The 18,355-nt window shown below is 50.7% G+C and overlaps 1 protein-coding gene across 1 annotated transcript in view; it reads right to left on the bottom strand.

Moving 5' to 3' along the window:
• The window catches only part of GRIK5 (glutamate ionotropic receptor kainate type subunit 5), a 133,572-nt gene that overhangs the window by 64,702 nt on the left and 50,515 nt on the right, over positions 1–18,355 (bottom strand). The window contains exons 4-7 of the mRNA XM_060258644.1: positions 12,073–12,170; positions 9,255–9,420; positions 3,519–3,697; positions 2,775–2,828 (exon numbers count right to left, since the gene is read on the bottom strand). Of these exons, the coding sequence (XP_060114627.1) occupies positions 2,775–2,828; positions 3,519–3,697; positions 9,255–9,420; positions 12,073–12,170 (497 nt within the window). The remainder of the gene's footprint in view (positions 1–2,774; positions 2,829–3,518; positions 3,698–9,254; positions 9,421–12,072; positions 12,171–18,355) is intronic.

Raw genomic sequence — 18,355 nt, 5'->3', positions numbered from 1 at the left:
TGAGAGCCTGACCCTGCACAGAAGGAAGTGCCTAGGACTTCCAAACACGGGCTGCTCCCCAAGACAGCTCACCCTGACTTTGATTCCCCCCCTTTTCTCCCCGCACAACACAGTACATGACATGGCAAGTTTCAGGAACTCAATGAAATTGCTGAGCAGCCGGGTTAGAACAGAGCATGGGGTAGAGACGGTAGAAAAAGAAGGGCTTTTTTCCCTTTCTCACTATACGAGATCTCATGGGCACTCCATGAAACTGCCGAACAGTCAGGTTAGAACTGATAAAAGGAAGTCCTTCTTCACCCAAAGGGTGATTAACACATGGAATTCACTGCCACAGGAGGTGGCAGCAGCTGCAAGCATGGACAGCTTCAAGAGGGAATCGGATAAGCATATGGAGCAGAAGTCCATCAGTGGCTATTAGCCACAGCGTATTGTTGGAACTCTCTGTCTGGGGCAGTGATGCTCTGTATTCTTGGTGCAGGGGGGGGGGAACACAACAGTGGGAGGGCTTCTAGTGTCCTGGCCCCACTGATGGGCCTCCTGATGGCACCGGGGTTTTTTTTGGCCACTGTGTGACACAGAGTGTTGGACTGGATGGGCCACTGGCCTGATCCAACATGGCTTCTCTTATGCTCTCATGAGAAGGGGGAACTGGAATTGTAAGTTGCAGGGGCGAATCTACACTTGGTGTGCAGTTTTGTTGTGGGCTTCCCTGTATCATACGTTAGACAAATGTGCATTGAAGAAGAAGAATAGCAGATTTATACCCCACCCTTCCCTCTGAATTAGAGACTCAGAGCAGGTTGCAATCTCCTTTATCTCCTTCCCCCACAACAGACACACTGTGAGGTGGGCGGGGCTGAGAGAGCTCTCACAGCAGCTGCCCTTTCAAGGACAACTCTTGCAAGAGCTATGGTTAACTCAAGGCCCACCCAGCAGCTGCAACCTGGTTCTCCCATATAAGAGTCCACGCACTTAACCACTACACCAAACTAGCTCTCTTGTCTCCCCACCCCACACACGACACTTGCCTAGCGAGCAGAATATCTAAAATCCATGCGCAGAGTGTCCTCTTTCGCAACACTGTGCGAGAGAAGAAACTTGCAAGGATCTGGGATTCAGGATTCTGCACCCGAGGAGTCAGGCTAACCTGGAAGTGAAACAGGGGCAAGAAACAGGAGCAAGAAACGTCCTGACCGTTAGAGCACCTCCTCAGTGGAACAGGCTTCCCCGGGAGGTGGTGGGCTCTCCTTCCTTGGAGGTTTTCAAACAGAGGCTAGATGGCCACCTGACAGCAATGAAGATCCTGTGAGTTTAGGGGGAAGTGTTTGTCAGTACCCTGCATGTGCAGGGGGTTGGACTAGATGACCCTGCAGGTCCCTTCCAACTCTATGACTCTTTGTTCTTCTTGTGCCCTGATCACATTGATCTGACCTCCTTCCTTCCTTTAGCTGAGCAGGAGAGATGGCTTTGAATGGGAAAGGAAAGGTCCCCTGTACAAGCACCAGTCGTTTCCGACTCTGGGGGGGTGACGTTGCTTTCACAACAATGCTGACTCTGCGAACGTAGGCAGATCACGAGAAGGAAGGCAGGAAGGGCTGCATCAGCGCTTAGTTCTTGAGGCCCTTTCTGACAATCCCAGGGTAATCCTGATTGACACTTTGGGGTCAGGCAGCAATTTTTCTGCAGGCCAGTTGGACAAGGGATCCTGGAGGTTTTTGCCATCTTCTGGGCATGGAGCCTACAGGGGCCACTGGGGATGTATATGTGGGGGAAGTTATTTGTCAATGTCCTGCATTGAGAAGGGGGTTGGACTAGATGACCCTGGAGGTCCCTTCCAACTCTATGATTCTATAGCTTGATAGTCGGCATATGGATAAGCCATGCAATACACATGAACACATTCTTCATCTTCATCATCATCATCATCATCTTTTAGGCCTCCCTCCCCTGAAAAACAGGGCTTAGGACAGCATACAGCAATGGTAAAATTACACGGATTGCGGGGGGAGGTATTTGTGAAGTTCCTGCCTTGGGCATGGGATTGGACTAGATGACCCTTGGAGGTCCCTTCCAAATCTATGATTCTATGAACTTTCCAAATGAATGCAAGAAGCAGCCTTATCCCAGGTGAGATCAGCAGTTCCTTTAGGCCGGTGTTGATCAATCTGATTGGCAGTGACTTCTCAGGATTTCTGGGAAGGGTTTTCTTATGCATGGGATAGAGAAGGTAAAGAAAGAAGGACTTTTCTCCCTTTCTCACAATACAAGAACTTGTGGACACTCAATGAAATTGCTGAGCAGGTGGGTCAGAACGGATAAAAGGAAGTCCTTCCCCCAAAGGGTGATTAACACGTGGAATTCACTGCCACAGGAGGTGGCGACTACAAGCATAGACAGCTTCAAGAGGGGAATGGATAAACATACGGAGCAGAGGTCCATCAGTGGCTATTAGCCACAGCGTATTGTCGGAATTCTGTCTGGGGCAGTGATGCTCTGTATTCTTGGTGCTTGGCGGGGGCACAGTGGGAGGGCTTCTGGTGCCCTGGCCCCACTGGTGGACCTCCTGATGGCGCCTGGGTTTTTTAGGCACTGTGCGACACAGAGTGTTGGACTGGATGGGCCATTGGCCTGATCCAACATGGCTTCTCTTATGTTCTTAGTCCTATTAAGTGAAAACAACAAGGCACTGGAATCAAGACCTTCGGCAAACGTCCTGCGCTCTTCGGCTGAGCGGAAAAATAAGACATGCAGATATACACTACGGAACTAACCATTGTGGTCAAGATGTACTTGTAGAAGGCAGACGTCATCCCCAGCTCTGAGGCCTACAAAAGGAAAAATCAGAAGGAGAATCAGTTTCCCTGTAGGATGCGCTGGCCCCATAGGCCCCTTTACCAGCAACTAAAAAAAAAAGGTAAAGGTAGTCCCCTGTGCAAGCACCAGTTGTTTTCGACTCTGGGGTGACATTGCTTTCACAACGTTTTCACGGCAGACTTTTTACAGGGTGGTTTGCCATTGGCTTCCCCAGTCTTCTTTGCTTTCCCCCCAGCAAGCTGGGGACTCATTTTACCGACCTCGGAAGGATGGAAGGCTGAGTCAACCTGGAGCCGGCTACATGAATCCAGCTTCCGCCGGGATCGAACTCAGGTCATGAGCAAAGGGCTCCGGACTGCAGTACTGCAGCTTTACCCCTCTGTGCTCTTTCATTACCAGCAATGGGGCTCTTTCATTACCAGCAACTGCAACCCCCCAAACTTTCTTGCCGGAACAACGAAGGAACCTGGCAACCCTTGTCCCAATCCACGTACTGAAAACCACAAAGCAGTCCAAAGCTGTTCAGAGCAGTTACTGGACCCCTCCGCTCACGACACCCAAGCTGAGGCAGAGGACGCCCAAGCTGAGGCAGAGGACGCCCATGCTGAGGCAGAGGATGCCCAAGCTGAGGCAGAGGACGTCCAAGCTGAGGCAGATCACGCCACGAGTCGCCTCGGTGCAGGCCCGTGCCCGTTCCTCACCTTCTTCAGGATGAGATAGGAGATGGAAGCATTGGCGTCGATAATGATGGTGGAGATCTTGTCGTCTCGAATCTCCTTGAGCAGCGGCGTTGGGTCGTTGGTTTCGTCCAGCATCCGGATCGAGAGCGTCTCCTTGGAGATGAGAAACTGACGCACCAGCTCCTCCAACCGCAGCAGGCCTGAGGGCAGGGGGGGGAGGGACAGGCGGTTAGGCCAGCAACTCGTCCAAAAGACACAAACACTGTGATGCGCGGGCTAACAATATTTAATAAAGCCACTGAAAGACCTTTTGTGAATTATCTTTTTGTACTTCCTATTAGAACAGAGGTCCGTTCTCACATTTCAATATAACAAGAAAAGCCTTACGAGCCCCCGATGGCAGTGGACTCTAAGAGGCTTTTGCATTCAGCAGAGGCCCAGGGTTGGCCTGCTTAAAATCATACACTTAAGCAGCTTTGAGCTAATTTGCTGTCCAGAGAATGGCTGGCTCAAAATTAAAATTAAAAATAAAATAAGTATAGAGAGTAGAAGAGCAATTGCCCATCTACAAGCAGGACCAGATGGACATGTTTTTGAGAAGGGGGGGGATTAAAAAATGACATCCCCTTGTGGGCCACTCTATCTTATGCTCTCACAGAACAGGGGTCCCCAACTCCAAGGGCCGTAGACCGGTACCGGTCCATGGCCTGTTAGCAACCGGGCTGTGGAGTGAAGGTGAGACCTTCACCTACTCCTCATTTAGGAGAGACCTTCACCTACTCCTCATGGGAGAGCCAGTTTGGTGTAGTGGTGAAGTGTGCGGACTCTTATCTGGGAGAACCGGGTTTGATTCCCCACTCCTCCACTTGCACCTGCTAGCATGGCCTTGGGCCAGCCATAGCTCCAGCGGAGGTTGTCCTTGAAAGGGCAGCTGCTGTGAGAGCCCTCTCCAGCCCCACCCACCTCACAGGGTGTCTGTTGTGGGGGAGGAAGGGAAAGGAGATTGTGAGCCGCTCTGAGACTCTTCGGAGTGGAGGGCGGGATATAAATCCAATATCTTCTTCTTCTTCTTAAAGACCCCCATGGGGGGGCGGGAACAGGGTGTGGATGTGGGGGCAGCCTGGGGCAGCAAAAGCCCCAGCACCCCCACCCCACCGGTCCGTGGAAAAACTGTCTTCCACAAAACTGGTCCCTGGTGCCAAAAAGGTTGGGGGCCACTGCCATAGACTACAATGGACTCCATACCCTATTCGGCGCACACACCCCTCCATCAGCGCCCGGGGCAAACACTCCCCTCTGCCCCCACCCCCCCAAGATCCGGCCCTGTCTATAAGAACAGCTTGCTTCTAATAAAAATATTGTAGAGAGCTACAGAGGCCAGCAAACTCCAGACGGCTTGTGCATCTGGTTAAAAGAATATGTTCGGACTGGCTTAAGCTCCAAATATAAATATATGCACTTAAGTGTCATTGAGTGGATGAGAGAATTGGACCTAGAACAGGGGTGGCCAACGGTAGCTCTCCAGATGCTTTTTGTCTACAACTCCCATCAGCCCAGCCAGCATGGCCAATGGCTGGGGCTGATGGGAGTTGTAGGCAAACATCTGGAGAGCTACCGTTGGCCACCCCTGGCCTAGAAGATGTTGCAGAAGAGCATTATATTGAGTTGTTACAAGAGGCTGGTAACCCTAGAAGAATTTTTAGGAAAAATTACTCCTGAGGAAGCCCCTTGACAAAATGAGCCTACATCCGGGTGCCCATTTTCTTGCTATATTGAAATATGAGAATGGACCTCTGTTATAATACGAAGTATAAACAAGATAATTTGCCAAGGTTTTTAAATGGTTTTATTAAATATTGTTAGCCTGCACATCACAGTGTTCGTTTCTTTCATTGCCTGTCTTATTGACTGCGATCCCTTTTTGTTGATTACTGAGCGGCTTGTCCAAGGCACAGCCCAGCCTATGCTTTCATTCCTGTGTCCCCAACTTCGCGCTGCGGTATTTGAATCGGAATATGGAAACCCTGCCAGCCAGAATAAGCCAGACCGTCCCAAACTAGGAAGCTAAGCAGGGCAAGCCCTGCTCAGTATTTGGATGGGAGACCACAAAGGAAATCCACAGTTGTTATGCAGAAGTAGGCGGGGGGGAGGGGTTGTAGCAGGAACTCCTTTGCATATTAGGCCACACACCCCTGATGCAGCCAAACCTCCGAGAGCTTACAGGGCTTTTAGCACAGGGCCTACTGTAAGCTCCAGGAGGACTGGCTACACAAGGAGGGTGTGGCCTAATATGCAAAGGAGTTCCTCCTACACAAAAAAAAGTCCTGGAGGGAGGCAATGGCAAACCACCTCTGAACAGCTCTTGCCTTGAAACCCCCCATAAGGGATTGCCATGAGAGGACCACAACTTGACAGCACTTTATAATTAGAAGGGTTGGAATTCTAGCAGGAGCTCCTTTGCATATTAGGCCACACACCCCCGATGTAGCCAATCCTCCAAGAGTTTACAAGGCTCTTTTTTGTAAGCTCTTGGAGGACTGGGTTGTGTGGCCTAATATGCAAAGGAGCTGCTGCTAGAATTCCATCCTCGATTACGGAAATGCTTGGAATGACCTAACATCTTTATCTATTCTTTTGTCCTCCTAGATTCCATGATCCCCCAGGATCACCTTTTTGGGGTGGTCAACAGGGACCGCCCCCTTTGTCACCAGCAGAAAAACTGGTTGAATCCGACCTGTGATAAACAGTGCCTCTACATGGTGTATTTCTTTGATTGATTGATTTAGAATATGTTCACGTCACCTCTCCAGGAACCCGCCTGTTGTATTTAGATATATACTGCGGATAAACACGTGCGCACACATAGCTGCCTTATCAGTCCACCTTTTTTTTCTGTTCTAACTGTCGGCAGCTCCCCGGGGTCTCTGGCAGAGACATACCGGCTACATATCGCACAGAGACATACCGGCTACGTGAGTTCCTCAAGAACCACCGGCCCCAGCTTGTAGGTTAAATAAATTTTTCCTCCATGGATAAATTTCACTGGAGATGCCAGGGATCAAACCTGGGAACTTCTGCATGCAAAACAGGTGCTCTACTGCCCAGTTCTTTGCCCTGGTGAGACAGGCCATACACTGTCATCCCTATAAGAAGAGCTCAGCTGGATCAGGCCAGTGAGAGTCCACCTAGTCCGGCATCCTGCCTCACAGTGGCCAACCAGTTCCTCTGAATGGTCAACAGCAGGGCATAGAGGCCAAAGCTTTCCCCGGATGTCGCCTCCTGGCTCTGGGATTCAGAGGCTGCCTGCCTCTGAATGTGGAGGTTCCCCTCCATCACTACGGTCAGTAGCCCACTGATAGATCTATCCTCCACAAATCTATCTAGTTCCTGTTTAAAACTGTTTATTCCCAGAACCACCACTTTAGCATTTCCCCCCCCTCCCCCGCTACCTGGACTCTTCCTAGAACTCTGAAAATAGAGACTTTGAATATTTATACCGCTAAGTACATCAATCCAGTAGGGCCTTTCTCATATGTGTAATTGTGTGCTTTAGAGCCCTTGGGGGCTTCTTGAGATTAATTATTGAGAATATTAAATGTGGAATATCACATATGACTGTATACACTGAATGCTAAAATTGATTGCGTACTGCAAAGTGCAGGGCTGTAAAACATGTGGCCCAGGGGCCAAATCAGGCCCCCAGAGGGCTCCTATCAGACCCCCCCCAGCAACTGGCTGTCATCTGCTTCCTTCTCTCTCTCTTGCTTCCTTCTGCGTAACAGCTTGCTTTTTAAGGCTTGCTCAATAGCACAGGAGCTACAGAGCAAAACCTCTATTTTCTCCATTGGCTGAGGCTTCTCCCTTGGGGGAGGGAGGGGGGAAGGGAAAGCTTGCTTTGCCAGGCTCTCTCAGTCACACGCAGAACTACTGAGCCAAGCCTCTCTTCCTTCTGTTGGCTGAGGCTCCTTCCCCTCCTGGTCCCCTGGGGAAGGAAGAAAAGAGCCAGAGTTTCCTTTGCCCAATTCCCTGGATCCCATGGGAGAAATACAAAGATAGCAACTTTAAGACCAACAAGCACTAATGTTTTAATCATGTTTTAAGTTTTAAAAAAATCTCTGTCTGTGTCCTTTATAAAATCTTTATCTCTGCTAGCTGGCATTACATTTTATGACACACATGGCCTGGCCCAACAAGGTCTCATTTATGTCAGATCTGGCCCTCATTAGAGAACCAGTTTGGTGTAGTGGTTAAGTGTGCGGACTCTTATCTGGGAGAACCAGGTTTGATTCCCCACTCCTCCACCTGCAGCTGCTGGGATGGCCTTGGGTCAGCCATAGCTCTCTCAGGAGTTGTCCTTGAAAAGACAGCTGCTGTGAGAACCCTCTCAGCCCCACCCACCTCACAGGGTGTCTGTTGTGGGGGGAGAAGATATAGGAGATTGTAAGCCGCTCTGAGTCTCTGTTTCAGAGAGAAGGGCAGGGTATAAATCTGCAGTCTTCTTCATTACAAATGAGTTTGACACCCCTAACATAGTGTCATTGATAGCATTAAATTTATTCAGTGAAAACTATGGTCTAAAATTTATAATATATGCACCATTAAAGAGTGTTTGCCCAGTGTTCATTTTACTCCTTTATCAGAGTATTTCACCATGGTCCCTTTTGTTTATTTGCTGCCATTGAGAAAACAGAATAACATTTGGAACAAGAGTGAAATAGAACCAACTTCTATGCTAAGATGTAGTCAAGACTTCCCTGGCATGGCCCCAGTGTTCTGTTTAAGCCACCGAGTTTTTCCTAAAGGTTGCCTAGAGGGGGAAAGAGCCTCCAAGAATATGCAAGAGTGTTCCCACAATAACCGCGCACCCCTAAGTAGAGCACTGAAGATGCTCAGAATTTATTCCTTTTATTTAGCTTCATTAGGGCTGCCAAGTTCCCAGGCCAGGCGGGACTTCCAATACGGACCAGCGGGTTGGGATCCTCCTCCGATGTTGCAATGACGTCACTCACAGTGCCGTCATCGCACCAGTGACATTGTGCAGCAGCCACTCTAGGAGCTTCTGGGAAAACTCTATTGTATCCCCCAGATGCTCTAGCCATTTGGGAGGGGAAAACTCTATGGTACCATAGAGAAAAACTCTATGGAACCCCTCCTCCAGCTTCAGGGTCATCAGAAACTGGGGGGGGGGGAGGTCTGCTGGGCACTCCATTACTCCCTATGGAGACCAATTATCATAGGGCAGGGATGGCCAATGGTAGCTCTCCAGATGTTTTTGCCTACCATTCCCATCAGCCCCAGCCATTGGCCATGCTGGCTGGGGCTGATGGGAGTTGTAGGCAAATAACATCTGGAGAGCTACCATTGGCCACCCCTGCCATAGGGTATAATGGAGAATTGATCCATGGGGCTGCTTTTTGAGATAGAGGCACCAAAATTTCAGCATAGCATCCAGTTCCTCTCCCCAACATACCCGCCAAGATTCAAAAGGATTGGACCAGGGGGTCCAAGTCTATGAGCCCTCAAAGAAGATGCCCCTATCCTTCATTGTTTCCTATGGAAGGAAGGAATTGAAAAGATGTGCCATCCCTTTAAATGTGATGGCCAGAACTCCCTTTGGAGTTCAATGATGCTTGTCACACCCTTGCTCCTGGTGCCACCCCCAAAGTCTCCTGGCTCCACCCCCAAAGCCCCCAGATATTTCTTGAACTGGACTTGGCAACCCTATCCCCGCCCCCGAGCCCCACCCCCTCTGCTTACACTCAGCTTTGGCGCAGATGAGACTGGCCGAGGGATAGTTGAAGGACTTGAGGATGCGGGACACCGCAAGGCTGACGTCCTCGTTGCTGGGGTAGAGGCTGACGGAGGCAAAACGAAGGTACTGCAGCTTCGGGGTCTCCTCGGGACCCACTTTAATATGGGGGATCTAGAGGAGGAGGGGGGGAAAAGACGCAATCAGTTGGGGAGCTGAGAATCCCTCTTCCTATCTCATGGCTGACTGGTCTGGGCGGACTGAACTCCGATTTTGCAGGGCAGGAAAATCCAAGCTCTTTAATGCCACAAAATCATGCAAGCATGACATAATTTTGCATAATTGCCCTGTAATTAAACAAGTTCAGTGGATTGCAGATTTCCACCATCCCCTTCTTTTTGGTCACAAATGGAGAGACCCACACAAACACACAAAGAAGCCTTAGACTGATGGTCTGATTCAGTATATCAAGGTCAGTATTGGCTACTTGGGCAGCGGCTCTCCAGGGTCTCAGGGCGAGGTCTTTCTCATCATCTACTACCTGACCCTTTTAACTGGAGATGCCAGAGATTGAACCTGGGACCTTCTGCATGCCAAGCAGATGCTCTACCACTGAACTACAGAGCCCTACTTCATGGCTGTCCAGAGTCTCAAGGCTGAGATCTTTCCTAATTACGTCCTGCCTGGTCCTTTTTAAATTGGAGCTGCTGGGGATTGAACCTGGGACCCTCTGCATGCCAAGTGGATGCTCTACCGCTGAGCTACAGCCCATTTCATGGCTCTCCAAGATCTCAGGCTGAGGTCTTTTACATCACCTTCTGTCTGGTCCTTTTTAAATTGGAGCTGCTGGGGACTGAACCTGGGATCTTCTGCCTGCCAAGCAGATGCTCTACCACTGAGCTACAGCCCCATTTCATGGCTCTCCAGGGTCTCAGGCTGAGGTCTTTCCCATCTCCTCCTGCCTGGTCCTTTTAACTGGAGATGCCAGGGATTGAACCTGGAACCTTCTGCATGCCAAGCAGAGGCTCTTCCCACTTAGCCACAGTGAGAAGAACGGGAGCAATAAGTAGAGGTGTAAGACAGAGGGATGGGATGTGTGCATGGAGAAGAGCCTGGGATTGGCAGCAAGCAAAAAAGGCCTTTTTCTCTTGACTGAGAGTTCTTTTCAAGCCCTGGGTGGTTTCTAACCTTTAAGCAGAAACTGCCTAAGTATTTTTGAACTTCCTGAAGCTCAGCCTGGGGTTTTGGAGTTGCAGATTCTGTCACATTTGCTGGAAGAAAGTGGCTCCGTGCAGCCATTTGACTTCCCCAGGGGAAGATCGGGTGTGTTTTTTTGATCTGTGTGGTTCCGCTTGCCCCGTCTCAAAGGGAATATTGCTGAGGAAGACAAGGGGCAGAAAAAGGGAAGAAGAACCATCAAGGCAGCAGAACGCTGTTCCCACAAGGAAAAGTTATGGAGCTTGAGCCTCTTCAGTTTAGCGGGAAAAGACAACTTTATAAGCAAAACAGGATGATAGAGGTTTATAAAATTACGCAGGATGTGAATAAAGGGGAGAAAATGAGAGAAGGAGAGAACGGTTTTGCTCCATCTCGCCAAGCACTAGAGCAGGGGTGGCCGAACCTGCTAAACTTAAGAGCCACATAGAATAACGGATGTTTGAGAGCCACAAGATATGATTGTCAGACATGAAGGAAGGAAGGAAGGAAGGAAGGAAGGAAGGAAGGAAGGAAGGAAGGAAGGAAGGAAGGAAGGAAGGAAGGAAGGAAGGAAGGAAGGAAGGAAGGAAGGAAGGAAGGAAGGAAGGAAGGAGCTCAGAGCTACTGAGCCAAGTCTCTCTTCCTTCTATTGGCTGAGGCTCCTCCCCCTCCTGGTTCCTTAGAGAAGGAAGGAAGGAAGGAAGGAAGGAAGGAAGGAAGGAAGGAAGGAAGGAAGGAAGGAAGGAAGGAAGGAAGGAAGGAAGGAAGGAAGGAAGGAAGGAAGGAAAATAGATGTGGGGGAGGGAGAGAGAGGTGGAAAGAAAGCAAATTTAACTTTAAGTGTATTTTTCAAGCCGCTGGCTGGCTTTGCTTGGAGAAGTGATTTAAAGAGGCAATGCCTTTCCCAAGCTGGCTAATGGGGCAGTGGGGCTTTGAGAGCCACACAATATGTGTGAAAGAGCCACATGTAGTTCTGGAGTCGCAGTTTGGCCACCCCTGCACTAGAAGGTGAGGGTGCTCAACACCCTGGGTAGGTAGTATACGCCAGAGAAGACAAAAAAGATGGAACTTCTCCATCCAGCGCATAATTAACTTGTGGAACTCACTGCCACAGGACACAGCGATAGCTGCTAGCTTCAAAGGGTGTTAGATAAATTCACAGTGGATAGGTTCATCAATGACCATGAATCGTGGTGGCTAGATGGAGCCTCTGTGTTCAGAGGCAGTGTTCTCCTGGATGCCAACTGCAGGGAGATGACCCAAGGAGAAGGCTTCAGCCACCTGGGCCTCCCTGTCCTCTTTAACTAGCCCCAGAGGAAAATATGATGCTGGTTGTAGTTCTAATCCACTAGGACACTTTTTACAGCCTTAGCGAAGCGTGTGCCTAGAAGGAAAGGGGTAGAGAATTCCTTTCTCTGGCAGCTACTGAAAGTGTTGGAGTTCCTTTTGTCTACTGGGTAATAAATGATTTACAATAACTATTCACTGCTCGAGATCTATGCATCACAGAGCTTTCATTGGACTAAAAGGGAAGGGGAAGAAAGCGTGGAGTAAAAAAAGCTGCTAGAAACGAGACAGCACGCAGACCCACGAGACATACCCGCCCACGGATCAGGAAGGTGCGCTCACCTCTTTCTCCCCGCAGATGTGGCTGACGATAGAAGCAGAGGCCGGGCTGGAAGCTGGGCCCAGAACTGAAACGACCCCCTTGGGCAGGATTTGACACACTGCGCAAAGATGAGAAGGGAGTCAGAAAAGGCCTTACCCCCAGCATATCTGTTCTCACACCCAAGCCCCAGTTGCTCTAGGAAGGTCTTGGACTTTGGCACACATTCCCCACATGACGCATCCTTTTGCTTTTTCTAAGTCATCCCATGGTAACCGAACAAACTTCCTTATGTATTGATTCTCAAAGCTAGGTCAGATCCTAAGCAACCTGTCTCTGAGCCTAGTGCAAGACTGTAGAACAGGGGTGTCAAACATGTGGCCCAGGGGCCAAATCAGGCCCCCAGAGGTCTCCTATCAGGCCAAGCAACTGGCTGTCATCTGCTTCCTTCTCCCTCTCTCTTGCTTCCTTCTGCATCACAGCTTGCTTTGCCAGGCTCTCTCAGTCGCACAACAGAGCTACTGAGCCAAGTCTCTCTTCCTTCTATTGGCTGAGGCTCCTCCCCCTCCTGGTTCCTTAGGGAAGGAAGAAAAGAGCCAGAACTTCCATTGCCCAGTTCCCTGGATCCCATGGGAGAAATACAAAGAAAGCACCTTTAAGACTAATGTGCTAATGTTTTAAAAATGTTTTGAGGGTTTTTTTTAAAAAAAATTGTGTTTGTCTGTGTCCTTTATAAAGTTTGTATCCCTACTGTTGTTGTTCAGTCGCACAGTCGAGTCCGACTCTTTGCAACCCCGTGGACAAAGTCACGCCAGGCCCAGACATCCTCCGAAGTCTGCTCAAATTCGTGTTTGTTACATCAGTAACGCTGTCCAGCCATCTCATCTTTTGCCATCCCCTTCATCTTTTGCCTTCTGTCTTTCCCAGCATCAGGGTCTTCTCCAGGGAGTGCTCCCTTCTCATTGGGTGGCCAAAGTATTTGAGCTTCAGCTTCAGCTTCTGACCTTCCAGGGAACGGTCTGGGTTGATTTCCCTTAGGACTGACTGATCTGATCTTCTTGCAGTCCAAGGGACTCTCAAGATTCTTCTCCAGCACCACAACTCAAAAGCATCTATTCTTCTGCGCTCGGCCTTCCCTTCCTTATGGTCCAGCTCTCACAGCCATACATTACTACTGTGAATACCTAATCTCTACTAAATGGGTACACCCATAGCCCGGCCCGGCCCAACATGGCTCAGTTCAACAAGGTCTCATTTATGTCAGAGTAGGCCCTCAGAACAAATGAATTCGACACCCCTACTGTGGAACTTGGGGGCTCTCCCAACAAAACTGAAAGGCAGTGGACTGAGGACAGTCAAAAACTCTCTGCACAATGCAGTAATGACATGTGGAACTCACCGCCACAAGATGCGGGAATGGGATGGTCATAGGGCTTTAAAAAGAGGATTAGACTGATCCAGGGAGAACAGGCCCATCTGCAGCTATTTGCCACGCCCTCCCTGTTCAGACGCAGTTTATCTGAGTACCATCAGGGGAGCAGAAAACACCAGGGTCTTGCTTCACACGAGCTTCTGGGATGGACCTTTAACCTACCCTCTTGGCCTTACTTCATTTCTTCTCTTCCCCACCTGTCCCTGCTATCACCCCTCCGACTTATCTTGCTGTTCCCCCACCAACACCCCCCTGGCAATCCCCAGGCAGACCCACACCAAGGACAACCCGCCCACCCTTCCACAGGACGGTCCCAATTTAATCACGCACTCCACTGCCTTTCTTGCCTGGACCTGGATGGCCCAGGCTAGCCCAATCTCAACCCAGCTCAGAAACTAAGCAAGGTGAGCCTTGGCTAGGACTTGGATGGGAGACCAGCAAGGAAGCCCAGGGCTGCTGCGCAGAGACAGGCCACGGCAAGCCACCTCTGAATGTCTCTTGCCTCAAAAACCCCACAGCAGGAGGGGCCAAACTGTGGCTTGGGAGCCAAGTGTGGCTCTGTCGCACATATTGTGTGGCTCCCGAAGCCCCCACCCCAACCCATAGGCTGGCTTGGAGAAGGCATTTGTCTCTTTAAATCACTCCTCTAAGCCAAGCCAGTTGGCAGCTTGAAGAATGCATTTAAAGTTAAAGTTGCTTTCTTTCCACCTCTCTCTCCCTCATCTATTTTCCTTCTTTCCTTCCTTCCCTCCCTAACTCCTTCTTTCCTTCCCCCTTTCCTTTCTTCACTCCTTCTTTCCTTCCTCCTTTCCTTTCTTCACTCCTTCTTTCCTTCTTCCTTCACTCCTTTTTTCCTTCCTTCCCTCTTTCCTTCCTTCTCTCACTCCTTTTTTCCTTCCTTCTCTCCCTAACTTCTTCTTTCCTTCCACCCTTCCTTTCTTCACTCCTTCTTTCCTTCCTTCCCTCCCTCATTCCTTCTTTCCTTCCCTCCCTCCTTCCTTCCCTCTTTCCTTCCTGCTCTCAAACATCTGACGTTTATCTTACGTGGCTCTTAACATTAAGTCAGTTTGGCCCCCCCTGCCCTACAGGGTCTCCATCAGCCAGCTGTGACTTGGCAGTGCATTCCTCCACCACCACCACCAGCTGCCTTTCCTCCTAGCAGATGACCTACTAAAATAACATTAGCGCTCTCTTCCAAGATTTCACACACGCCTGTCAGGAGTAAGCACAGCAAAGGCGCCAAGAGGATTGAGCTGTATGAATCATAGAAGCCCCGGACTGAAAGCTCACCTGCACCACAAATCCACTACCTGGCTTTCCTCTCTCTCCCTCCCTCTCTCTCTCTCTCTCTGCTGCTGCTGTAAGATCCTCCCAAGAGTGAACTGTGAGCAGGGCCAGACTATGAGGTTTTGGCAGCCCAGTCATGAGCCATATTGGAAGGCCCTTTTACACCTAAGGGGTCCTTCCGCTCATCCCAATCCAGCCCCAGTTAAGACCCGGAGATCCCCTAAGGGTGCCAGCCAGGCCCATAGCCATGGGGAGGCCCGGGGTGGGGGGCACGGGTGAACTTGCTGAGTGCGTCAGAAAGCCGGTGCACGAACCGCTGGCCTCGGAGTGGCTTTTCTCGCCGGTCACGTGATCAGCGGGGGGCCGTCTCGAAATACCCCCCGAAGCCCGCTTTTCACTGTTTTGCCACGTTGGTGAGTTGGGAGGGGGGAAGGTGCCGCGCGGAGGGGGAACGGGGCCACCAGAGCAACGGAGAGATCGGGGTCAGAGCGGGGGCCACCAGAGGGGGGGCCCTCCATCCAAAATTTTTCCCCATGGGCCCCCCATCTGTAATTTTCTGGCTACGGGCCTGATGCCAGTCTCCAGGTGGGGCCTGGGGATTCCCTGGAATTACACCTCATCTCCAGAGTACAGAGCTCAGTTCTGCAGGAGAAAATGGATGCTTCGAAGGGTGGATTCTATGCCGTTTGAGGTCCCTGTCCTCCCCAGGCTCCGTCCGCAAATCTCCAGGAGTTTCCCAGCCTGAATCGGGCAACCCTACCCCTTCATCCTTCTCTAGTGCCCAGGGAAGACCCTGGAATTACAACTCATCTCCAGACTAAAGGGATCAGTGCACCTAGAGAAAATGGATGCTTTGGAGGGTGGGCTCTGTGGAATTGTACTCACCAAGATCCCTGTCTGCTTCAGGCTCCGGCCCCAAATCTCCATGCGTTCTCAACCCAGAGCTGGCAACCCTGCCCCCTCATCCCCAGCCAGTGGGTGGGGGGAGGGGGACGATGACATGGCAACTGCCACAGGAGGTGGCGGCGGCTGCAAGCATAGCCAGCTTCAAGAGGGGACTGGATGAACATCTGGAGCAGAGGTCCATCAGTGGTTACTAGCCACAGTGTACAGATGGAACTCTCTGTCTGGGGCAGTGATGCTCTGTATCCTTGGTGCTTGGGGGGGGCAACAATGGGAGGGCTTCTAGTGTCCTGGCCCCACTATGGACCTCCTGATGGCACCTGGTGTTTTGGCCACTGTATAACACAGAGTGTTGGACTGCATGGGCCATTGGCCTGATCCAACATGGCTTCTCTTATGTTCTTTTGTGACACAGAGTGTTGGACTAGAGGGGCCATTGGCCTGATCCAACAGGGCTTCTCTTATGTTCTTATGTGACACAGAGTGTTGGACTAGAGGGGCCATTGGCATGATCCAACATGGCTTTTCTTATGTTCTTATGTTCTTAACCCTATCCAATGAAGTCAGCCGACACTACTAAGGGATCACTCAGCTCAGCTCCAGGTAAAATCAGCAAGACAGGCCTCGGGTAGGGCTGCCAATCCCCAGGTGGGGACTGGGGATCCCCCGGTTTGGAGGTCTGCCCCCTGCTTCAAGGTCATAAGAAAGTGGGAAGGGGACAGAGAAATGTCTGCTGGGAACTCCATTATTCCCTATGGAGACTGATTCCCATAGGGCAGCGTTTCCCAAAGGCAGGGTCGTGACCTGGCACTGGGCCACAGAGCCCTCAACGCCGGTCCGCGGGGCCTCCAGTCCCTTAGCCGCCCCTCCCCCTGCCTTCCCCCGCATCGCGCCTCCCTCCCCCAGGTCGCGGGCCTCTGCATCTCCTTCCCCCACCCTTCCCCACCGCAGGCAGGTCAGTTTCATGCTGCGCAAAGCCCTTTCCCACCCCTCCAACCAATCACCAAATCGGTGGGAAATCGGTGCTGAGCTCACTCCGCCCTGGGCCAAGCCGGCCGCAGGTTGAACAGACCATGGATAAAAAGGGCGCATGGCTCCTCCCTCCTCGGCACTTCCTTCCCATCCAGGAAGTGCCGGGGAGGGAGGAGCCACACGCCCTTTTCGGCCATAGTCTGTTTGAGCTGCTGCCGGCTTCGCCTGGTGTGGAATGAGCTCCACGCCGATTTCCTAGCGATCAGCTGTCAGGTGGGGTGGGGGGCTTTACGCAAGATGAAACTGACCTGCCTGCAGTGGGGAAGGGAGGGAGAAGGAGGCGCAGAGGCGCGCGACATCGGGGGTGGGAAAGGTACGATGCGGGGGAAGGCAGGGGAGCGGCCAGGGGACTGGAGGCCCCGCGGCCCAGCGTTGAGGGCTCCGTGACCGGATTTCCCACCAAAAGTGAGCAGTTTTAAAGGTGAGTTGCTCCCGTTTCTTTCTCTTTCTTCCTTTTGTCCCTCCTTTCTTTCACTCTTTCCCTCCCTTTTCCTTACTTCCTATTTCCTTTCTTTCTTTTTTCTATACTTGTTTCCAACTCTCCTGCCCTTCCTTTTCTTTCTTTCTTTCTTTCTTTCTTTCTTTCTTTCTTTCTTTCTTTCTTTCTTTCTTTCTTTCTTTCTTTCTTTCTTCAGTCTTTTCCCATCTTTCTTCCTTCCTCTCTCTTTCTGTCAGTCAGTCTTTTCCCCTGTCCTGGGGGGCGGGGGGGAGCTTTAAACACCCTGCCATTTCATGCTTTCCCAGGCTGAGAGCATTTTATATTTTTAGTTTTCTGCTGTGTGGTCCTTCTGCTTTTTCTGAATGTTTTATTTTTAAAATTGTATTGCAAAATCCCACTATTCTCCTACCTTTCCTAAACAAAACATTGCAAGAGTTTTGGGCTTGTTTGTACATCATTTCCTGTCTCCTGGCTCCTCCCCCAAAGTCTCCTGGCTCCACCCCCAAATTTTAGTGGGACATAAAGGAGAAGTGTAAAAATAACCGGGCCACGGGGGGGGGGGGCGCGGAGTTTGGAAAACCGTGCCATAGGGTATAATGGAGAATTGATCTGTGGGCATCCGGGGCTCTGGGGGACCAGAGCACCACATTTTCAGCATAGAATCTGGTGACTCTCCTCAAAATACCACCCACCCACCCAAGTTTCAAAAAGATTTGGCTGAGGGATTCAATTCTATGAGCCCTAAAAGAACGTGCCCCTATCCTTCATTATTCCAAATGGAGGAAAAGCATTTAAAAAGGTGTGTGGTCCCTTTAAATGTGATGGCCAGAACTCCCTTTGAAGTTCAGTCATGCTTGTCACACCCTTGCTCCTGGCTCCACCCCCAAAGTCCCCTGATATTTCTTGAATTGAACTTGGCAACCCTAGCCTTGGATCACCCATTGCGTCCCAAGGGAGGAGACAGATCACAGATGTTGCGGAAGAAGCAACTCAAGCCGAGCGACTCCTGCATCCGTGGTGGAACCGCAGGAATTTCACTCCGGCTTTCCTGGTAAGTTAAAACAACCAGTCTGCCTTTTGTTTGTGAATTCTGCTAATCTGCTTTACAGGGCTGCAAGGACCAATTAAAATGAAAATGGCTCATCGCTGGCACGGGCAACTTCGCCTCTTGGGGCCCAAAGCCGTACTCCTCCTGCCTTCTGCTTGCATAGAT

This window comes from Heteronotia binoei, chromosome 17, assembly GCF_032191835.1.
Source record: "Heteronotia binoei isolate CCM8104 ecotype False Entrance Well chromosome 17, APGP_CSIRO_Hbin_v1, whole genome shotgun sequence".
Lineage (NCBI taxonomy): Eukaryota > Metazoa > Chordata > Lepidosauria > Squamata > Gekkonidae > Heteronotia > Heteronotia binoei.
Note: the sequence above shows the minus strand (reverse complement) of the source record. Positions and strands in the feature narration are given on the sequence as shown.